The sequence below is a fragment of the Rhinoderma darwinii genome, chromosome 8 (genome assembly GCF_050947455.1).
Source record: "Rhinoderma darwinii isolate aRhiDar2 chromosome 8, aRhiDar2.hap1, whole genome shotgun sequence".
Lineage (NCBI taxonomy): Eukaryota > Metazoa > Chordata > Amphibia > Anura > Rhinodermatidae > Rhinoderma > Rhinoderma darwinii.
This window is the reverse complement of record NC_134694.1, coordinates 108,010,224-108,034,328: the sequence shown is the minus strand read 5'-3', so window position 1 is coordinate 108,034,328 and position 24,105 is coordinate 108,010,224. Positions and strand designations below refer to the sequence as shown.

The window sequence follows — 24,105 nt, the reverse complement described above, 5'->3', positions numbered from 1 at the left end:
TCCTTGTGGGTTTCCCCCCACTATATTGCTAGGATAGGCCATCACTTCCTTAATTTGCAGGGATCCCACAGATGAATGGCGCATGTTGCAGGTCCCTGCGCAGCAGATGGCCAAAGAGGATACCTGTCCCTTCGTTTTAGGGATCAGACGGGGTACTGTAGGTCAGACCCCACAGATCCCAATGTATACATTATAACATGGAAATACCTCTAATTGAGATCATGTGTATGACAACATAGTAGGCAGTGCGCGCATCTGCACCAAGAGGTCTCATCGGTGACTCATTGCCTCAATATAAACCCTAGAATGACTTCTATTCAATCAACCCGATCGGACATGGACGGTGGAGAGACGCTAGTACACACCGGGCGTTACAGTACTCGAGAACCATATGACACCAGGAGGGTATCAAGCGTGGGTCTGATTAATTAGAATGGGAACCGCGCACTTTACTTTCCGTGTTTTATGATTGGCCCTGCAAGTGCACCGCCCAGCGTGCACTAGCATCTCTCCCTCATGCTCAGATCGGGCGGGTAATTGGAATTGGAGGAACACTTCAAAAAAACAAAAAAGTATCGATGCATCCGATTGACCCACAATAGCTTATTTGCATACCTGAAGCAAAAAACCTGACTTGACAAATTTATCACAGTGGTGCACGCTGTATTATGAATTTAGTTCATCTTGCAAAACCTGTCCGACACTATACTTTTCCTTACACCACTTCTCGGTTGGCTTACTGTAGACCAATACTCTGAGGAACAATTCTGGCACATTTAAGCCATGCCTCCTTTTTGTTAATCCACAGACCCTTTCTAGACACTTTTTAAAACGGTCTAGTGAGACGAAAAAGCGTAAGGCATGTACATCAGTTTTTTTGGCACAAATTGAACCGGTATTCTGGCGCACTCTGCTTAGTAAAATGTCTCTTCTTGTTTATAGCCAGAAGGTTGAAAACCCATAGGAGACACTTCTCCTAGCTTAGCATTCGCGTCAATTGCATACAGGCTACTCGTTAACCAGTGGTGGCAAACAAGTCGCGATAAAAAAATCACTGGATTTGCATGTTGGCTTTTATGCAACTGTTGCAGTTGGTTGGGTATTTGTGCCATAGGAATCGGTTGGTAGTCCTGCAATTTTTCCAGGTTTCCATGTAGCCTGGACCCAACTTACATTTATCTCTGATGCCATGTTACAATTTTTAGAAAGATAAAATATGCTAAAAAGTTCAGTCACTGTGTACATACGTTACTTATCTTCTACTAATCCCGAGTTACAGTCTGTATTATACTCCAGAGCTGTATTCACATTTCTGCTGGTTTTTTGGAAATAGTCAACAAGCGTGTTGACAAACACAACCTATTTTTCCTACATCAGAACAATTACATTATTTAACAATTCCTGGTGCACCTACACATCAGCAGAACAAGATTTGCAGGCACTGGGATATTTCAGCTTTGAGGTCTGCAGAATTGTGAATGTAGCTCTGGAGTATGAAAACAGCCTGTAATTCAGGATCAGTACATAAGCAATGATCAATCCTATATACAAAACTGTAAAATGGTGGTCAAAAAGGTATAAAATGCATTTTCTTTTTTCAGAAAGGACATCGGGTACACCTATTGTCTAATACACAATAGAGAGATTTACCCATAAGATTTGGGCTATTCAGAATTTTGCTGTACAACTTTACTACAAAGTCGCATGACATAGGTTTCACACATGCAAATTTAGTCAAATGATTCATTTTTTTTCCCATGTCTTCCTTTGTGTCAATTGAAAGTCATGTAACTTATAACTTTCTTAAAAATCATTGAATGTACATGTAATCGTTGATGTAAAAGTCGCATGAGGTCGCATACATATGGAGTCCTATGGAACGCAGCTGTTGCAAGAGAATATTCTTTATATAGCCTCAGCCTGGGCTGTACAGATCGAGTGATTCCTAGATTTTCCCTCACGTCAACCCAATTGTGAAGATGTGTAGCATTGTCCGCAGCCTACACAATCATATATGAGAACCCAAGTGACCAACCAATAGAGTAAAATAAAAAAAGTTACTGGAAAAGTCGCCTAAACTCACAGGGTGGAAGTTCTAAGAGAAATGTTTTACAATCAGGGACTTAGGAACCACACGTTACCGGGCCCAATGGATGGGATTCCCGGTCCCAAACGTCATTGGCAGCGTCCGAAACTATTGTAGGTAGACCAATGGTATGGTGACGTCATATTATTAAGGTAATGTGGTTCTGACCTTTGTGCCAAATCACTGCCAGCTGACCCCAGGCTACAAATTACACCATTGGCACCTGGCTAATGATCGTATAACAGGCACTTGACACCAGTGAAATATCACCACATATTGGCATTTTCTGATTGGTCGTTTAACTAGGTTGACTGTTCAGGATTATAGTGGGGAATTGCACAACTAGCAATTCCCTAATGCAATGTTATTCTTGACATTCCTCTTACAAGCCGAAGTCATCGAATATTAACCAGTCTCGGAATCTAGTAGACAGCAGCCTACCTTCGATTGTGAAAAGTTGCATCAACATGGTTTTGACAGAATACAGGCTGCTATATGCCACCAAGATAGCCCATGTGTACTGCTGCGATAACATTTTCCACAGCCCTGCTGATCATTATGACTCAGACTTACACAAAGAGAAAATCTGATAATTACCGTAATTTTGGGAAGTGCTAGTTATGCGTTTCCTTGATATAACGTTTAGAAGGGGTTATCGGAGATGAAATTTTTTTTTTCAGAAACCGCGCCACTCCTGTCCAAAAGGCTCTGTCGTGTACTGCAGATCAGCCCTATCCACTTTAATGGAGCTGAACTGCAATACCAGACACTGCCCACAGACAAGGGTGGCGCTGTTTCTGGAAAATTAGAAGATATCGTGTCTCCTATAGTCTAGGATAATATTTTTCTTTTATTAAGTAACACGCAACTACCCATTTCTACCACTCAACCCTGGCATAGCAGAGCCACTAGAATAATATCGGACTGCCACATCTAGAACATTTATTCAAGCCTCTGGTTTGATGCGCTCTACCAGAAAGTACAGACATTAAATATTATAATGGAATTTTATGCCTCGTTTAATTTTCCGTACAATTTCTAATTTAACAATTACACCAATTTCACGCAGATTTTCTCTTCAATCAGAAATCACGTAATAATGGCGCAAATGTCAGACCTAAGAGCTACCAATCTGAAACTCAATGACACCCACCCTTATCTAGAGTCATTTTCCAAATGGACAAGCCGTGATATTTAACTCTCCGAGTGCTACACTACACCCTTACACCCTCCACCCCACCCCCAACTCCGTTCCTTAAAGTAGTTCTAGAGTCTCACACCCCAGCTATGTTTCCCTTTCGGTTGCTGTCACTCACACATTCCCCCCCGAGTATCAACACCCCCAGCCCTCTACAGCCTGTCACACTAGTGATTGGAGTCCAACAGGTGTCTATGTTCAGGGTAAGGCTATATATTGCCTCCCTCAAGTAAATTAACCTCTTCAGCTAGCACACATTAAGTCGATCATTGGACTCTTAAGGCTCCAAGTCATATAGAACAGAATCCAAATGCGTGATAAGGGGGGGGGGGGCAATTATTTTAATTTTTCAATATATTCCAGAGACGTAGAGAAGTCAGTGCCTTATTGCACTTGAACACTCACCGTCCTGAGGAACTGGATCTCATCTTCGCTCTCTCCTCCTTCAGCCATGATGTTGCGGGTACCCTCCTGCCTTGTAGAGGATGACCCCTTCTGGGTTGCCGGCTTGTGACGATGTCCGAAGTGTAATCCGTGTGATTAGAAGGGGGAGAGAGAGAGGCTGCCGTGCTCTCCTCTCTCTGTGTACAGAGATGACACACACACACAGACCTAGACAGATCCTGCCAGCCTCTCCTGTGCACCCCTCCTCTACTCCCTGATTGGAGAGAGCGAGGTTAGCACCAGCCAAATTGTCCATAGGAGGTGGAGGGTCTCGGATGCAAAAAAGGAGAATGGTACTCAGCAATAAATGCGATGAGGATAGTAGAAAAAATGAAAGCTGCAAAATGGATTATAGAAAGTGGGTGAATTAATTAAAGTCCAATTAAAATAATTAAGTTGCAGCGAGTGTACATATCAATGCGAGTCATGAAAATAAGCAATAGGCAAGCCGGTAATTCTGCAAATTCTATTAGGAATTCATTGACAGGTTAGAGGTAAAATAGAAATTATTTATTGTCAGTTAATAACATCGATAGCAATCTCAAAAACACAAAAAAGTACAAAAACAAAGTATAAAAAAAGTGACGTCAACGTAAAACACAAAAGTTGTCAAACAAAAATGTCAATCACTATGTAAGCGATAGGACTTAAATACATGTGTTATCTTGAAAGGTCTTCAAGTGGTCACAATTGCAAAGGACTGGGTAAGTACGGTCAAGTTGAACACATTTTAAATCACCAAACCCAGTAATATTATTGAGGCATGAGGCACAATCTGTCTTATACCTCAAGAAGGATATTCATATGAATGTGGCATGCCGGAATTAATTGAATCACTCTTCTAAAAAATGACTGATATCCCACTGTGTGCAGGAGGAATGTATTTGTGGTAAACACTGAACTTCTTAAAGGAACACTCCAAAAAAGCCTAGTGCACAGCCGAATCGGGTGGTGACATCCCTCTGGAATAAAGGACATCAAAAAGAGAACCGTATCATGCCTCTGGCCGTACTACGTATAGTTTTTTTCTTTCCACGAGTGCTCCTTTAAGAATGATACATAACAATAGCAGTCGTTGAATGTGTGCACTACTGAAATGTGTAATAAATAATGTATGCAATAGATTAATTAAAAGCAAAAACTTGCATTAAAAAGGCAATTTACATAATCGACTATGACATTTAACCAACCATACACGGCAGTACTCAAGGAGCAAGTTCTTTCATTTCAAAATTTTCCCAGAGTTTGAGCGAATGGTGGAGTTCTACCAAAGCTGGGCATGGATTTTAGATAATGGTCAGCCATTTTTATCGTTAGTTAGTTCGTAAGGGAAAAGAAAGATTTGATTTGATCTTTTATTGGCCCAAGCATAAGTGATATCAGACGTGTATGGCAACCACTTTTCTCACTCCCCAATTCAAAGAATATGCTAAAGCAGCTGATCTTTACGCACAAATTTATGGTGGTGGGAGTCATAATTGTCCGACAATCATCATATATCGTTGACCAGCTTTACAATTCCACGATGTCACTAATGGGTTCCAACCTCTCGGGAAGAGGGCAATCAAAGGAACCTCTGTAGCCATGCATTTCCCCCTCAACCATATCCTTAAAAATCAAGGTGTCCTTGTCCAGTTTTAGGAGGTCGTCCAAACCTGGGCTTTGCATATTCAATGGCAATGTATCAACAGATGTTTGGCATTCACTATCCAGACTACGGGATCCCAAGTTGCTCAAGGTTATGTTCTTACGACTGACGAAGACTTGGCTGTTTCGGCCAATTAAAGTTTTTAGGGTATTAGTGTTGTCTTTTAAACGCTCATCTGTTTTCTTAAGTAAACAACGCTCTTCATTTGATCTCAATCCACTCTCCTGACTAAGTGAACGACCAAACCTTCGTGCCCCCTTGCGTTTAATGGTGTGTGTGGTCAATTGTTCCCAATCTTTCAACTGAGGATCCACTTCTGTAGAGCTAGAGGCCCAAGGAAAGCTAAGGACCAATTTTCGTACACTTCGATACTGGGATGTGTGACCAATAGGTCTTAATGTCTCAGTAGGCTGGAAACAGCCAAGTTCTGCCACAGAGACTTGGCTTTGTATCGAGTGAGGTTTTCCTGAAATTAAACAGTCCAAAGGGAGTCGATCATTGTTGAACATAGGTTTTTTTTCTTCCAAGTATTTAAGCTCTTTGTCTTCTATTCTATGTTCCTTACTTGGGGTTAAACTATTCCTGTTCATCATCTCTTGATCCCCTTCAGAATTGGCACAATCACCCACTTTTTCCGGCATGCTAAGTGAACGACGTAATGCTCTACGGTGCTTTCCAGAATGTATTTCATCCAGGTCTTCACTGTTTACATCTGACGACTTCCAAGGAGAGGACCTCAGCGAAGGAGGAGAAGATGGATTTTGGGTAGATGAAGTTTTGGCATCGGCAGTATTACCTGAAATAAAAAGGACATAGATAAAAGCACAAAACCCTCTAATGGAATATGTGTCGACAGTACATTAGACAAGGCCTTGGGAACCTACCAGAATTTGATCCTTTTAGAGAAAGAGTGTTCATTCGAAAATCTCTTCCATTAAAAATGGGACCCTCCAAGGCTTCAGAAACCATCCTCTTCATTATATTCCAGCCACTTGGTTCCATGCTTTTGCCCTCAGGAGTCTACACAAGAGAGAAAAAAAAGGCAGAGCCAAGGAAGATTTACTATAGAGAAACATATGTATAAAATCGAGGACACCCTTAAAGAGAGCTGAACCTCCACGTTACTTTATTTGCTGGAGATATTTATCAGAACTCACAATATGTTCTATACTGAAATTCAGAGATACAATTCATAAATATACAATGTAATTATTAACATTTTCCACTATTGGGTTAATTAGTACCGGCTGCTTGGCTGCTCGTGGTCGATGAAAGAGTCTCAAAGAGTTACGGACCTTTTCCTTTCTGTCCAGCTGGGCAGGAGAAGTGGAGATCTGACCAGATGGCATCCTGTAAGGAGAACATTTATCTTTAAATGACCAAAACCGCAGAATGAGGATAGTGTAGAAAAGAAAAAAAAAAACAAAACCTTAATTTCCCAAAACTGTAGACATTAGTGCCATATGCTGCCCCAAACATCTTCATCTGAACTATTCAAAACAAGCTTGAAAATCACGTAGCATATTTACTTCCCAACATTGGATGTGCAACACCAAGGACTAGCCTTAAGGTTATGCAAATCGAGGAAGTATCAGGTGTCACCAAGATCTGCAAATAATCAAGCAATTTTCAAGCACCTCACTCCAATCTGTGGCATGTAGGGGACATAAAAGCCAGATTAAAAGAAAAGTTTAGGCCACATGAAACCTCAAAAATCTGATCAAGTGGTGTCGCACATACCAAGCCTAGGACAGCAACCAGTGTTGACATAAAAACCACCAGAAGGCGTGTGCATGACCAAAGTCTACGTGCCAGACATCCAGCTACAGGTGTTCCATTGACCACAATCCACCGCTCTCAAAGGTTATCATGGTGCACAGCAAGACAGCAATGGATGACTATCCTCTTCAGTGAGGAGTCCTGCTTTTGTCTCGGACGCAATGATAGCCAGAGATTGGTCTGGAGACCACGTGGGCAACGCCATGAAGATGCCTCCACAAGGGAACGTCACAGTGGTCCTACTCCCGGAATTATGGTGTGGCATAATGTACGGTAGCTGAACCCCTCTAGTCTTCATTTCAGGTACACTAACAGCTCGGCATTACATTGATTTGGTCGTGGAACCAGTGATACGGACATTTCTCCAAAGCGTCCCAGAAGCAGTTTTTCAACAGGACAACGCCAGGCCGCATGTTGCTCGTGCTACTGTGAGCAGCCTGCATGCTCCTAAACGTGCTACCATGGCCTGCATAGTCTCCCATCGAGCACATCTGGGACATCATTGGTTGGCAATTGCAAAGGGAGCTGCCAGCAGCTAACCTTGCCGATTTGCGTGCCGAGGTGCATTCATCGTGGCATAACATTCCTCAGACAACCATTATTAACCTCATTGATAGCATGCCAAGGCGTGTATTTCTGCACGTGGCGCTTATACTCGATACTGAATAAATCAAGATGTTTGGAATATCTAGTTCAATGTTAAATGTTAAAGAGTGTATAACTAGATTCCATAAAGATGTGTCTCGTCTGAGCAACCCCCGTCCATATGCTCTATATTGACACGATAGAAGAAGTCCCCTGCTTGGGACCTGCCTATCTATGAGACAGTGGAGAAACTTTTGCAACCATTCATTTGAATAGGAATCACGTAATACTACACGTCCTCTCTGGTGGCCACTTGACCATGACTATGTTCAGTACTAAGGCAGGGATAGTGTTGTACGGTATTATCAGGAGAAAAATCTATATATTTTTTTTATTATTTACCGGCAATTTTAGTTTTTTAATTAATTGGACAAGAACAGCAGCAGTGCACACATGAAACATACAAGAAGTTGTCTAGGATTAGAAGAACATAGCTGATTTCTTCTAGAAACAGCACCACACTTGCCCATGTGTCTCAATTGAAGTGAAAGGAGCCGAGCTTCAATACCAGACACAATCTACAGACAGGTGTGGTGCCGTTTTTTGAAAGAGAGCAGTTATGTTTTTCTAATCCGGACAATCCCTTTAAATTCAATGAATGACTTACCTCTTTCCTCGTTTGCTATTTCGTCTTTTAGTTCTTACTTTCTGTCCTCGTGAGGAGTGATCCGGAGTTGCTGGAATGGCGGGGGATCCAGAACTTAGTTCTAAAAAGTTACCAGGGCTCAGTGAAAAGTCAGAAAACACTTCAACACCTCCAGAGTCATCTAAGGAAAGAGAGTTACAAAACAGGTCTATGACATGGTTTTCTAAAGCAAGAAGTCCAAGGTAGCGGTGCTAGGAACAGTCTTTACTACCAACCTTGGAATGAAGAGGGTGCTCCAATTGGCTCACTTGATTCTTCATTGGATAAGTTGCCATCTACAACCTCAATTAAGGATTTTCTACAGAGAAAAATATACATACCCACTAAGAGGTTTAAAGACATCTACTGTATAGCTCAACATGATTTAAAGAATAAGCAGATCCTGGTCTCTACAGTCGACGGCGAGATGGCCTTCCATCCATGGTCACTTGTTTGAAAGGAGTTATGGAATCAGAATGAGTGAGACCACTTCATAGTGGGATCACTCAACCTCGAAGTCAACAAATCAAGGAAATAGTAGGTTGAACACGACAGACAAATATTTTTTCAAACTCACTAACTATATAAATATATACCGTTTCTTGGCTATAAACTGCTCTCCACATCCAGAATCCTCTGAAGCTTTACGCTTTGTCTTGTTTCTTTGTGGAAGCTCCATTTCTTCTGCCCAAAGCAAACATTGGTCATTAGTAGGTTCTCAAATGGAGGCAAATCTTATTGTATATTATCAACAGCATTTTCTCACCTGCTTTATCATTGGAAGGACCAAGGCCAGACTTCAGCTTACTTAAAGCCTCATTGACCATTCCTTGAAGCAATAGACATACATTAAAGCAGATATGATCACAGGAGATTGTGTCATTTGGGGTTTACTGTACTTCAACACAAAACATTCTTAGGGTGCCCATACACTTTAAAAAGCGGTCGAAGAAACGCTCGTCCGGCCGACAGGTATTTTTCTTGACACTCCCATATACATGCATGCTTGGCCAAATGTTATGCCAGAAACCAGATCTCAGACACTTATTATATGATCAGTCTCAACTCAGGGACCTGGACTCCACCTGACCACCCTATTGCAGCCACATATAGGATGCATGTGGCCATTTTCCACTGATGTCTATGGGAGTTATGGAGACAGTTAAGCCAGCGACTTTCCTAGACTTTAAAAAAGTATTGACCACCTCTTCTTGGCTCGTTAGCATCATTGAATTGCTTTCACGGAAGGTTGGGTGGTGAAGGGGACCTAGGTCCCCAAGGTGTTGGAGGCCCCAGGGCACCCTATAATCGGTCTCTAAAAAGAACTATAAAAATGACAGAAATATTTCCCTTACAACAAAAATATCTTAAGCCCTATTTCTTGATGGATCATCACTGTTCACTGGGTTGGACTGGCTCACAAGAGGATCCTTCGGTTACCACAGGGTCTGACACAAAATTTGACCCCAAAAAAGCAGAAGACAGCCCTTCAAGGGCAACTTTGTAGCCAATCACTGGCCACCATCTATTTTTTATTAACAAATAACCTATTGATGTACTGTGCACAACAACGGTTGAATGCAATTTTCTGGAACATAACATTTCTATTTTTTACCGTACCGCTCATACTACGTCTGCGTCTCCTGCGAAGGCCCTCTGAGTTGTGTGTCACAGAGTCCTCTTCAACCAAATCACAAGGAACAGAAATCTTTTCCCCGATAAATGAGGGGAGCTGCCCTGCCGATAAAGAGAGACTTATGTAGAAAATTGGATACTAGAGGATCCGTACCTCCAAGACCACCAACAAGATATAGAGTAACTGCCTTACTGCAGGAGATAAACCAAAGGGAGTGTACTGTAATGCAAATCCTCTATCAAAGTAATTCAGTGAATTACTTAAAAATAAACTTTAAAAATGGAGTCTACCCCTCTCATGGTAGAGAGAGACAGGAAAAGGAGTTCTGCTCGTTTCTAAATCTAACAGAAAAATCTGAACAGCAAAGGGTTTAAGATCAATGTACATAAAGAATACATTCAAGAAAGGCTGTAAGCAGCATCTGATAGTTTGTTGGATCAGGGGGCAAATGGTCTCGTGTATGGTCACTTTAAAAGGCAACGTCCACCTTCGCAAACAAATTTTGTTGTCACAATGTATCTAAAATGGAAAATTAAACTTTCCAATTGGTCTTGAATTAAATATTTCCTATTGTATCTAAAGCTCCTATGCAGACATATGCATCTCCATGGTAACAGACTACAAACAAACCTCGTGTAGCCAGTTCATGCAGTTATCCTCCGTTTTATATGTCCCCTCCTTCTTGCTAACCTGCTGAATGTATGCAAGAGAAAGTAGGGAACAGATAGATTGCGGTATGACTGCAGACTATACGCGGTCTGTTTGTAGTCTGTTACCATGGATACATGTGTATAAAAGCTGCAGTAGGCAAAACTATAGGAAATTGGTTACAAAAATGACAAGGCGTCCAAACAGTGTTAACACAAATTAGGGGCAGCTGGTAACCATGGAAACTGAGCAGTGCTTCTTAAAGGATTGTGAAAACTCCTAGTTTGGTCTCAGTTACTCGTTTAAACAATGTGTCTCCCAGAAGCTGTTCAGTAGATACGAGTGACATTTCGTATAAAAAGAATAAATTGTAGAAATAACCAAGAACAATGGTGATGTATGTTCTCAATCAGTTGACCTGCGTGTGGTCACCTATGTCCTGGTACCTATGTCCTGTGCATTGTCAATGAGACTCTGGATGGCAGATGCCTGAAGTTGTAGCTGTTTCTCTGTGGCGAGTGTCAGTTTGTCGGCCAAGTTACTGTTCGAGAACAAACTTGGGGCTAAAACTACGGCCAGATTCCCAGAATCCATTTTGTTCTCATTAGACCTATGAGAGAAAATTCAGAAATACATTGTACATTTAGCATGCTTGGACCAGAGCAACACTAATTGTCACAATTCTAAATATATGGGCGCAGAAATTGCAGCCACTCCCGGGCTATAGTACCTGAAGGGGGCGGAATGGTCTCTGCCACACAAAAGGACACCAGTACTACATATGGCACATAATAGTTGGGGCGCCCTTTACAGATTACATATAGTTATTAGTGGGGTACCAGAGTGGTCTGTTTTGGGCTCTATTCTATTTAATATATTTATCAATGACACTGTAGAGGGATTGCACAATATAATAGAAATTTTTGCAGATTTTAGTAAACAGTGTAAAGTAATTAAGGCGAAAAAGGACAATATAATGTTACAAATGGATCTGGATAAGTTGGAGGCTTGGGCAGAGAAGTAGCAAATGAGGTTTAACATTAATAAATAGAAGGTTATGCACTTGGTAAAAGAAAAAAAAAAAAGCATGTCATAATTACATACTTGATGGGAAGAGACTTGGTTAAACTGACATGGAAAAGAACTTCAGAATTTTAGTTGACCGTAAACTTAACTACTAACTAGCGTCAGGAAGCTGCCACCAAGGCAAAGATGAACAAGGGGTGCATCAAAAGGAGCATAGATGCACATGACGAGAACATAGTTCTACCACTTTATAAATCACTAGTCAGACTGCACCTGGAATATTGTGTACAGATTTAGGCACCAGTGCACAAGAAAGACATACCGTGTTTCCCCGAAAGTAAGACAGTGTCTTACTTTCTTTTTATCCCCAAAAGCCCCACTATGTCTTACTTTCGGGGTATGTCTTACATTGGCAAAAAAATATTTTTTTTTTTTTTTATTTTTTTTTTCACAAACTTTATTTAACTGTTTTACATTTTTTTTTTTTAGTCCCACCAGGGGACTTCACTATGCGATGTGCCGATCGCATATATAATGCTTTGGTATACTTAGTATACCGAAGCATTATTGCCTGTCAGTGTAAAACTGACAGGCAACCTATTAGGTCATGCCTCCGGCATCGCCTAACAGGCAGATGCTGAAGGCAGACCTGGGGGTCTTTGTTAGACCCCCGGCTGTCATGGAAACCCGACGGCGACCCGCGATTTGTTTGCGGGGGCGCCGATCGGGTGACAGAGGGAGCTCCCCCCTCTGTCAAACACATTAAATGCCGCTGTCACTATTGACAGCGGCATTTAATGGGTTAAACTGCCGGAATCGGCGCGCGCTTCGATTCCGGCAGTTGCAGCAGGAGCCAGGCTGTGTATAACAGCCGTGCTCCTGCCGCTGATCGCGTGGGTACAGTCTCAGTACCCGCGCTATCACAGGACGGATATATCCGTCCTCCGGCGCGAACTAGCAGCTGCTGAGGACGGATATATCCGTCCTTCGGCGTTAAGTGGGAGTGGAAGTGGGCAGGAGGCGGCAATACCCCCGTGTTTCCCCGAAAGTAAGACATATGTCTTACTTTCGGGGTACGGCTTATATTAGCCGACCCCCCTGAAACCCCCGATACGTCTTACAATCGGGGGTGTCTTACTATCGGGGAAACACGGTAGTAGAGTGGGTTCAAAGGCGGGCAAATAAAGTAAAGTAATAAATGGAATGGGTGAACTACAGTACTAATAAAGGTTGAAGAAAAAGACAGCTGAGGAGTGACCTAATAACTATGCGTAAATATTTCAAAAGGTCAATACAGAAGTCTTCCTCATGATATATTTTTTATATAGATGAGCAGAGGGGGACGCAGATACAGTTGAATCCAATGCTGAAGCAGGAAACAGTCAGCTCCTTGCTTCAGCATTCAACTATGGAGTCCTGGGCCAGAGCAGCGCAGGCTCTCTGGCCGGGGACTCCTGTCTTGGAAAAGCCCCTGACATCGCTGTCCTAATATGGACAGTCACGTCCGTGGCTCCTCCTGGGGATTCCGACAAATTAAAGCCCCTAACATCACTGTCCATATATGGACAGTGACGTTAGGGGCTCCTCCTGGAGAGTAATTCCTGGCCAGAGCGTTGCTGATGCTCTGGCCTGGGAATCCCCCGGCGTCACGATCCATATATCGACAGGGACAGGGGCTCCTCCTAGAGCGTAATCCCCGGCCACAGCGTGGTAAACGCTCTGGCTGGGGATTTAGTTCCTAGTGGGAGCCCGAATGGAGCTATCTACAGGGGGGGGGGGTGGCGCTATCTACATGGGCACTGGTACTGTAGCACCATCTATGTGGGCACTATATACAGGGCATTGTGGCACTATACTGTATGGGGGCACCTGTGTGGGCATTATACAGTATGGGAGCATCTGTGTGGGAATTATATAGTGTGGGGGCATCTATTTGGCATACTTTGGGGGAGGCACTATGGAGTATTACACGGTGTGGGGGCAGCTATAGTCGCATTATACGGTGTGGGGCGGGTTCTACTGGGATATTTTATTGTGGGTAGGCACTATGGGAGCATCGTACTATGTGGGCTAAACCGGGTGTGTAGGCGGGGATTGGCCGGGGTCTTATATATAAAGTTGGAACAAGTTCCACAATGTTGTAGTCAACTATGCTTTTCGAAATTGTTAAAGGGGTTTGCTGTTTCAGCAAGGTTTTTTTTTTTTTTTCTTAATTAAAACTTATATTAAAAGTTTTCCATTATATGCTCTGTATTAATGCCTCACGGGTTTCAAGATCTCTGCTTTACTTCCCGTGGATAAAATACTGTCCATGGTCATGTGATGGACACACAGGTGCACGGCTCATTACAGTTACAGTATGTGTATCAGAGTTGTGTCTTCCAATGATCCCAGCACCTTTGTGTCCATCACATGACCATGGACAGCATTTTAGCCACTGGAAGTAAACAATCAATGTTCATACTGAATAACGACAAGCAGAGATCTGAAAAACCGTGAGGAATGAATACATACATTTTGGGGTTGTCCAGGCACAGACAACTGTGACCTATCCACAGGATAGGTCATCAGTACATGATCGGTGGGGATGCGACACCGCACCAATCAGCTGCCTGACCCCCACTGATCTTATAGTGATAACTTAAAGCCGTACAAGTTTATGGATTCGTTTGGTGTATACATTAGGAGCGTTCCCAGCGTATTCGTCTCAGTAAATTTTTTTGATTGTGTACTATTTCTTGGTGATGATTGTCACCCAGAGAGAGTTGAGGAGAGTGATTATTTATTCTATTTTATGCCTTCCCTAGATGTCTAATAATATATACGTAGTATCTGCACTTCCTATATGGCAATGTCCTGTATCTGTAATAAGCTCCCATATAACATACTTGCCACATCTCCAAGGATGTCGGAGAGACTCCCAGAAAAAGAGGAAGATCTTCCGAAAGAGCAGGCAAATCTCCCAGATGGGCCGCACCCTCAAAACATGCTAACCTTTCCCCATATAGCAGAACCTGGGAGTGAAGGACTGTGGGAATAGGCACTGAGCACTAATTAGGGGTCTACATTTGTTTAGGGGATCTAGGGTCTATTTTGGGGTGTAATGAATGGGTCATATGCACTATTTGGGGTGTGTCCTATATAAATGGACATGGCATAAGGGGAAATATTTCTTCCTCATCTGACACTTTTGCCATACAGCGATCTAAAGAGATTCCCAGTGTCATGTACCGCCCCCACAGGTCCTGCACTAGGCATTACACAATGTATACATTTTGCCGAGCGTATTCCTTTAAATTTGACCGATGGCCGAAAACCTACTTTAGGCCCAGTTTCTGGACGCCGATTTTAACGCAGAAACTGTGCGGTAAAAAACATCCGAAACCGCTTCCCATTGACTTCAATGGGAGGCGGAGGTGTTTTTTTTTTTCCACAGCGTTTTTTTATAGATTCGCGGTAAACAAAAAGCGGCATGCTTTTTCTTGCCGCGGTTCCGCCTCTGACCTATTATTGAAATCAATGGGAGGCAGAGAAAGCGTTTTTTACGGTGTTTTGTCTGCGGCGCTCAATTGCCGCAGGCGAAAAACGCCATGAAAATTGCGGCAAGAGTCTGCAGTCAGGTCAAAATCTGCCTCAAAATTCCTGAAGGAATTTTGAGGCCGATTTTTCTGGCTGCAAAAAAAAAAAAAAAAAAAAAAGAACTCTGTGTGAACAGGGCCTCAGAGATGTACTTACACAGTTTTAAGACTCCCTCTTGTGGTGACAATGGGTTACTACATTCCTTACCTTGAAGCCACCCTTTGAAGGAAAGTGCAGAAGTATCTCAGAGTCTCCATATGAATAGCAGGAAGCAGGCAGGTTACCACGGCAGTGGCAGAAATCTTTTCCTCCTTAGGGAGCGACTGCTGTATCTGACATAGAGGATCCTGTAGTTCTGGTGTTAGAAGAGGATGGGGAAGTTCTCGGAAAAACTGTTTTAGCAATGCAGCCACATCACTGGGCTGAGCAGAGGACAGGCCGCTCTCCCCACACTCCAGCTGAGCCTGCAACACATAGAAAGAACAGAAGGCGGCCTATCATAGCTATTGCACGGTGCCATCTGGGGGAATTAGATTATAGTAGACCCACACCAGCTGAGAAAAGGGACCAAAGTGATAATTTATAGAACAACCGCAGTCAGATAGAAACATTTTCTTATTATTCTTCTTCATAGGGGGCGGTATTGTAGTAGCCGAATAGCCCAGCATAGAGCACCCCCCTTATATGCAATCTAATAGAAATAGGAAGCGGCTTTTAAAGGCGACAGCTGCCCCCCTTACCCTCTAGGCTCCTGTGCCATGGCACAGCTCGCAGATCTGGTATGTCCGGCCCTACTCAAGGGTTCAATTGTGGTCCATCTCGTTCACTTCCACGTATGGGTAAATGCAGTAGTGCTGGATTATGAACTTTTACTGACATTTTTTTGATCTTTGTTTTGCATCCTTTTTGCTATTTAAGGGGACCTGGGGGAGTTACTGAATTATACAAATGAAGCCACTTTTTACAGTAGCGTCGCCAAGCTAGGCAAAGGGAATTCCCCTCGTCAGATCTCTATGATCACGTCACCGCTACATGAAAAGAAGCACAATATCAAGTGACAAGGAAATTCCCAATAGTCGCCGGCAAGATGTGTTCATCGTGGACATAACTATGTAGCAGTGCCCAGTCTGCTTGCATATAGAAAATACAGAAGTGACTTTGAACATACAGGCTTCTTATTACAAGGAACGGTCTTTGAAGATGTCCCTTCCCTGAGACACTTCATGGCAGTGGAGACATTACAGTATAGCGTGGACCCTCCCCTGAATGTTACATGCATCCGTATAGTCACTGTGGCACATGTCATCATCACCCTCTGTGGTCATAAGACGCCAGTTCTTCTTCTCTTGCAGGAAAATCTTTCACCACTCAAACCTTACACAATCTCACACTTGACTCACTCAAGACAGGAAAAGTTGCTGCTGGATGGTTTTCTGCTAAATACCTTGAGAATCCACACGGTAACGCCAAAAATAAGGACTTTTCCGTAGGCAGTGTTCAGATTATTTTTATCATTTTTTTTTTATAGGTTCTCTGTTAAAGGATTCTGTTCTCATAGGCATATATTCACTAGTAACAGTTTAAAAAGCAACAATACACGTGTGTGGATTGTTCTTAAAGAGTATGTCCAACATGGACATCGTTGTACCGGTCTGAAGATTGAGAATTCATAACCGTATAGCATTGACACTTAAAATGGGACTTTATAGTTTATTTGGCCAGTAATGGCATTGCTTAGGTGCGATATGTATATATGCTACAATACTTATTTATATGCTCCGTAATGCATATTTTATCTTCTTTCATCGCCCTAGGTGGCGCCGTGCAGAAGAAGCAGCCTGTCCGGCCTCCTGCTCTTACAGTATGTGGCTAGTCCGGCCTGCATATATATTCTGCTGCTGTTGCACACTGTAACGTTGTGACTGTTTGTTTTGTACAGATATAACGATGGTTATAAAACCTAAATTGTTTGGCATCAAAATGTATGGCGAGTATTAGTGCTGTGCCATAACAGAACAGTCTTGATGATGGGGGAGGGGGGGGGGGGTGATGCTTGTCCAATTAAGTGGTGGTATTCCCGCCAAGCTGTGTTCAGTGTTCTGGTGGAAGATCATTGGGCTTGAGCCTGTGGTCCTAGAGCGAGAGGAGGATGACGAGCAGGAGCCTTCCCATGATTATGTGAAAGTCGTTTAGCAGTGGTGGGTAGTGTCAGGAGCCTCCCCACATGGACAGCCAGCAAGACAGTTGCGGCCTACTAGGCCTAGTGCCAGACCAACCCCTCTTTTAGGAAGCAGCGCTTGTGGCCTTGTCCGTGACAGCAAACCAGCCTGCCGTCATCTGCCTCAATTGCGTTTCTCATATTTTACATCTCCATACATCCAGGTCTATCACAGAGCATCTCCAACATTGGATAATGCGCCTCTACCTTCTGTTGTCCCCAAATGAATTTTGACATATTTTAAAACCTACTCCATAGCGAGCACATGTCTGATGTCTACAAAAGCCTTCCTCCCATTATACACTATGTAATGCCTTCAGCTATGCTGGTAGGTCGAGAAGTCCAATCTCCCAGTAACGGAATCATTTTGATCGCACAATCACAAGAACAATACACTATAAAAGTAAAGGGGTCAATACCTTTAGGGTTTTTATTCTATTTACTGATCCTGATTTTCTGAAGAGTCCTTCAGTGCCCAAATGGCAACTCAGGTGCTGGCAGATGTCAACTACAAACCTGGGAGTAGAACAAAAGAATGTGATCTTTATAATAAAAATACTATATTATTTTAGACTCAAACAGTTTGAATGGAATATACAGATAGCATGGACCATGAAAAAGACAACTAATAAGAAATTCACATTTACTAAGTGATGGGCAAGTCATGTAAAATCTTGGCTCCTACAACCTACTAATGTTCACTCTTAGACATTTACACTTAAATTAGGTATTGTTGCCGAGCTCTAGACAACAATGAAGCTCCTTGTCTGGCAGGGAGGATCATCTTGATGGAAATGACCATCAGATCCGTCGCCATGAGGTTGTGGTGCACGACACACAGAATCCCTGTGTCATGCACTTGACATAACATAGTGTTGGCCAGAGAGTTCCTTTATTGGAAAAAACAGTTGAGCAAATGGTAAAAATACTTACTGCGGGATCTCACCGTCTTTGCCGAGTGGAAGGGACTGCAGTGGGACCCCAAATATTCCCTCACTGGAAGTCTTCCTCTAGAATAGACCAAAGTTGATGATTATATCAAAAGTTAATAGAACTTTGATGCCCTTCATTCCACAATTTACCTGGACATCTGGGCTGACCGTCTTCTTTGGCATGCGGAGTTTAATTCCCAAGGACTTTAAATGTTGGATTATAACAACTGAAGGCCCCGTCGCTCTCATGATTTCTAATGGGAGGCCTCCTCAGGTATCTTGTCCTACAACATAAAGCAGCACGAATAAAAAAAGCAGGTCATATACATAATAGATGTCAGCAGACAAACCGGTTTCTCCCAATGGCATAAATGGGATAGACTGTCCCCATTGGCATTAGAGGATCCAGCCAGAATTAGTGGGATCCACTGACAAAATTCTCAAATCTTAAGCCAGGCTAAAGAGGATTTCCACCCAAGAGTACCTCAGTATTTAAAGAGGAGAGTGAGATCTGGGGAATTTGTAACGTTCTTCAAGCTATCCTTGAACAATTTTTTCAGCGTGACAGGGGCATCATTACGCTTAAAGAGGCCACTGCCAATAGGGATTACCGTTGCCATGAAGGGGCATTCTTGGTCTACAGCAATGTTTAGGTAGGTGGTACATGTTAAAGTAACATCCACATGACTGCCAGGACACAAGTTTTCCCAGAGCATCACACTGCCTCCGCTGGCTTGTTTTCTTCCCATAGTGCATCCTGATACCATCTCTTACCCAGGTAAGTGACGCACACACACACAGCCTTCCACATGATTCAAAAGAAAAAGTGATTCCTCAGACCAAGTCACCTGCTATTGCTCCATGGTCCAGTTCTGATGCTCACGTGCCCATTGCAGGCACTCTTGAAAGGTGGAGAGTGGTTAGTGTGGGCCCTCTAACCAGTTGGCGGCTACTTCTGCCCCAAGCTGCGATGTACCGTGTGTTCCTAAACCTTCCTACCATAGCAAGAAGTAACTTTTTCAGCGATCTGTATTAGAGTAGCTCTTCTGTGGGATCGGACCAGATAGGCTTCACTTCAGTCCCCACGCACATCAGTGAGTCTTGGGTACCCATAACTGTCCACCTGTTGCCCTCCATTGGACCACTTTTGGTAGATACTAACCACTGAATACCAGGAAAACCCCACAAGACCTGCTGTTTTTGAGATGCATTGATCCAGTCTTCTATTTATCACAATTTGGCTTCTCTCAAAGTCACAGTTTTTTTTACATTTGCCCAGTTTTCCTGCTTCCAACACAAACTTCGAGAATGGACGGTTCACTTGCTGCCCAATAGATCACTCGGAAATGCTCTTAGAACTGCCTCTATGGAAACCCACAATCATGATTTATACATGTGGTCTTGTTACCTTTATTATATCAAGTCAATAGAGAAAATAAAAAATAAAAAAAATGGACAAAACACGCAATGGATAGGACATGCTGTACATAGAGAATAAAAAAGCAGTTGCAGCAAGTCTTCACAAATCGTATTCATGAGTTCTTAGAACTGATTCTATTGAAAAAATTTTGCGTTGCAACGTCTGCGGATTTTGGGCTGCATTCTTACCCCATTTATATTGAAAAAAAAATATCAGATTACAGCCGTATTGTGTGAATGAGATTTTATAAAATACTGTTCATTACAATTGAACATGTAGTTGTTAGTAAGTTACTGCATCGGCATAAATGTGTGTGAACAATGACTAAGGAGCAGTGGCGTTGCTAGCACTGGGCAACAGTGCTCTTGCGGGAGAATACATTGGTAATATGACATATTCAAGTGAAATATGGCCCTTTTTCTTTCAGATTTATACATCCAAAATTGGAGGTACAGTGCGGCGACAGACTTCTACGGGTGGCGTATTACCACTCCATAATATGGCTGTGTGCTCAAGGCCTAAGAACAATTCCATGCAGCCTAATTTTTAACATCAGTTCTGGGCTCCAGTTCATAGAAAGGATGCCCTGGAGTTGGAATAAATACAAAGAAGAGCAACGAAGCTAATAAGGGGCATGGAGAATGTAAGTTATGAGGAAAGATTAAAATAAGTAAACCTATTTAGCCTTGAGAAAAGACGACTAAGGGGGGACATGATTAACTTATATAAATATATGAATGGCACATAGAAAAAAATATAGTGAGATCCTGTTCCATGTAAAACCCCCTCAAAAAACAAGGGGGCGCTCCATCCGTCTGGAAAAAGAAAGGTTCAACCTGCAGAGGTGACAAGTCTTCTTTACTGTGAGAATATTGAACTTCAACATCTCCCTATTGTAAACACACGTACGCTCAGCCGAGCGTGTGTATGGGGCATTCGTTAGGAATAGCTATCTGCCGAACGATCATTCGGGCGACAACTATCTAAGGTCATAGTGACGTGTCAGAAGTTTGGATTGGTGGGGTCCGAGCACTGAGACCCCCACCAATCGCTAAAATGAAGCTGCAGAATCGCTCGTGCAAGTGCTCAGCCGCTTCGTGTCTGTTCAAATCAATGTATCAGAGTACGGACTCAATAGAAAGTCTGAGCCCGTACGCCTATACATCGGCTTTCCGGAAAAAGCTGAACAGAAACGAAGCGGCTGAGCGCTCACACGAGCGATTCTGCCGCTTTGTTTTAGCGATTGGTGGGGGTCTCAGTTCTCGGACCCCCACCACAACTTCTGACATGTCACGCTGCGGTTCCGTGTGTCATCAGTGTTTGGTGCGTGGCTGCGTGATTTTCGCGCATATGGCATCTTTATGACACGCGGTTTTGAGGTTTAGAAATTGAAATTAAATGGAGGTGGTTTTATTTTTCCCTTCATTTCTTGAACAACTGTTGCGCGAATCACGGAAGTGCTTCCATGTGCTGCGCGTGATTTTCACCCACCCATTGAGGTGCGTGATGCGCAAAAAACGCTAAAGTATAGGACATGCTGTGAGTTTCACGCAGCGGACACACGCTGCGTGAAAACACGGAATGTCTGAATGGCCCTATTGATTTACATAGGTCCGTGCGACACGCGTGATTTTCACGCGAGTATCATGGACGTGAAACACGTTTGGGTAAATAAGGCCTAAACCACAGCCATAAAGTGGCGATTTATGTGTGGTGTCGCTTTCTATGTGTGAACGTATTCTTATACTCGCATTGCATCATATGTCGCATGGACTGAATGCTCCGATTCGTAGATGTGACGTAATTAGTATTTTCCCCCCCTTTGAGTGAACACAGATAACACCACACACCTACAACTGTTAGGGTATGTTCACACGGGCTATTTTCAGCCATTTTTCAGGCTTTAAACATCCCGAAAAACGGCAGACCGCCTACAAACATCTGCCAATAGATTTCAATGGGAAATACGGCGTTCTGTTCCGACGGTGCGTTTTTTTACACCTCATTTTCAAAAAAACATCACGTAAAAAGAATGTCACTTCTTGAGCCGTTCTTCATTCACTCAATAGAAAAACAGCTCCTAAAACGGCCGTAAAAAAATGCAGCGAAAGACGCAAGTTGATTCAAAACGGCTGAGAATCAGGAGCGGTTTTCCCTTAAAAACAGCTCCGTATTTTGATAACCGTGTGAACATACCCTTACTATTCAGGCATCAAATTAGCTTTTTCACATATCTGGTTTTATAGGGCCGCAACGTACAAGTTGCAGTAAGATTTTAGTATTCACAATCACCTATAAACATAGGGAAATTTATCAAAACTAATTCAAATAGAGAGCAAAGTAGTTGCCCACAGCAACCAGATCGCTTCTTTCACTTTCAAAAGGGCTTTCCAAAAACGAAAGCATGAACCTGATTGGTTGCCATGGGCAACTACCCCCACTGGTCCTGTGCGCCAGTTTTAATAACTCTCCCCCGTTATACATACAAGCATTAGGTGTTGATATGATGAAATCCACTGATAACAGAGGACAATAGCTGCATGACAAATACGAAACATTGGGAGTAGGTTTACACTATTATGCCAGCTGGTGTAATTGCGGACAGGTTTTGAGAACACCATAATTACGAAGGCCCGACACAAACATAAAAAGAACAGTACAACATATCATACTCTCCAATTGTGGGGGTTTAAGTAGCACCTGATCTTAGTTACACCAGTCTTTGTAAATCCCCCCGCCATGCTTTTCCTCTGTATCGTTATATAATATTTTACGAGACGGGTTGATAGGGAAACTTCCCCGTGTTACGCCACTTTTTGCATTACCGGCAGCAGGATTGTACTTACAATTGGGCATTTCTGAAAACTCGTGCATCTTCCATAAAAGCTTGTAGTCCATCTACTCAAACACAAACCAAGGTACTCACCTATTACCCGAGCCAAATAATTGTGCTGCATTGCATGCTGGGAGAAGCCCTTTCACCTTCCCTAAGTAGTGAGCAAGAACTGGGATGGATTCCTGTGCAGCGATACTGTGAGAATCCGCATTCAAGTGCTCGAACCTGGAAAGTGACAGCCCCAAACTCTCACACAGCACCCATGTTTTTTACAGTAATGGGACCTGATAGGTTATTAAAAATTCTGGATTATCGGACAGTCATAGAAAAGTATATAAAATCCTCTTATAAGAATAGCAGCCCAAAGTAAAATCTGCTACTCTAAGGCCGGGATCCCACGTAGTGAAAGGCTGGACTCACACGAGCACATTACGTCCGTAATGGACAGAACGTATTTCGGCAGCAAGTCCCGGACCGAACACACTGCAGGGAGCCGGGCTCCTAGCATCATAGTTATGTACGACGCTAGGAGTCCCTGCCTCTCCGTGGAACTACTGTCCCGTACTGAAAACATGATTACAGTACGGGACAGTTGTCCTGCAGCGAGGCAGGGACTCCTAGCGTCGAACATAACTATGATGCTAGGAGCCCGGCTCCCTGCAGTGTGTTCGGTCCGGGACTTGCGGCCGAGATACGTTCCGTCCATTACGGACCGAACATGCTCGTGTGAACCCAGCCTAAACGGTGCAGAATTTCTGCAACAGAGTTGTGTGCGTAAATTCAGCAGCATTTACAGTAGCAGCAAAGTGAATGAGATTTAGTAAATCCCATGCCCACGCTGCGGAAAAAAAATGCAGCGTAAACGTTAATAAATTGAACTGTGGAGCAGAATTTAAATCCGCATCATGTCAATTTATGCTGTGTTTTCGTTGCTTTTCTGTTACGGGTGAATTTAATGGGGATGCAAAGCCTGCTACAAATAGCTACGTTTTTGCGACTTTTCTGGTGGAATGGCAGCGATTCCGCCGCAAAAATCGCAACTCAGAAAAAAAGCTTATACTTACCTTTTTTTTCAGGCATTTTTCAAGTCCCATAGAGAAGCCTGTTGGAAAACACCTGAAAAAAAGCCATACCTGAAAACCATGAATTACCATTAGAAAACCGCATGTTCAAAATTGCCTGCATAAAAATAACAACACATTTCAAAAATGCTTGTAAAAACACTTGAAATTCTTGGTGTTTTTACAAGCCAAAAACGAGAAGCCACGTGATGGAAGCCGAGGGTACCCACACGCGTAGCGTATTTGTTGTGCAGAGTTTTTTCCCACCATTTCTGCAGAAGAATTCCACACATTTTACGTGCAGGTTTTGCTCCGAATTTCACC

At 42.9% G+C, this 24,105-nt stretch overlaps 2 protein-coding genes across 3 annotated transcripts in view; both read right to left on the bottom strand.

The window, feature by feature from the left end:
- RYR1 (ryanodine receptor 1) overlaps positions 1–3,871 on the bottom strand; it is a 106,476-nt gene extending 102,605 nt beyond the window's left edge. For both annotated transcript variants that reach the window (XM_075836256.1, XM_075836257.1), the window contains exon 1: positions 3,690–3,871. In XM_075836256.1, the coding sequence (XP_075692371.1) occupies positions 3,690–3,737 (48 nt within the window). In that variant the 5' untranslated portion in view covers positions 3,738–3,871. The remainder of the gene's footprint in view (positions 1–3,689) is intronic.
- A 405-nt stretch (positions 3,872–4,276) lies between these two features.
- LOC142658849 (uncharacterized) lies at positions 4,277–19,582 on the bottom strand. The gene is made up of 13 exons (XM_075834457.1): positions 18,615–19,582; positions 18,466–18,542; positions 17,952–18,048; positions 15,522–15,778; positions 11,156–11,319; positions 10,046–10,162; positions 9,192–9,254; positions 9,022–9,109; positions 8,662–8,744; positions 8,408–8,567; positions 6,621–6,726; positions 6,261–6,396; positions 4,277–6,172 (listed from the first exon to the last, which is right to left on the bottom strand). The coding sequence occupies exons 1-13, from the start codon at positions 18,711–18,713 to the stop codon at positions 5,241–5,243; spliced, it is 2,379 nt and encodes a 792-aa protein (XP_075690572.1). The 5' UTR covers positions 18,714–19,582; the 3' UTR covers positions 4,277–5,240.
- Between the last annotated feature and the right edge of the window lie 4,523 nt (positions 19,583–24,105).

What these genes read in the sequence shown, in the direction of transcription:
- LOC142658849 (XM_075834457.1), bottom strand. Translation starts at nt 18,713, where the DNA reads ATGAGAGCGACGGGGCCTTCAGTTGTTATAATCCAACATTTAAAGTCC. An exon ending in CGGTCAGCCCAGATGTCCAG is followed by an intron (nt 18,543 to 18,614) that starts GTAAATTGTGGA and finishes GGTCTATTCTAG; the next exon opens with AGGAAGACTTCCAGTGAGGG. An exon ending in TGACAATGCACAGGACATAG is followed by an intron (nt 10,163 to 11,155) that starts GTACCAGGACAT and finishes CTTTATCGGCAG; the next exon opens with GGCAGCTCCCCTCATTTATC.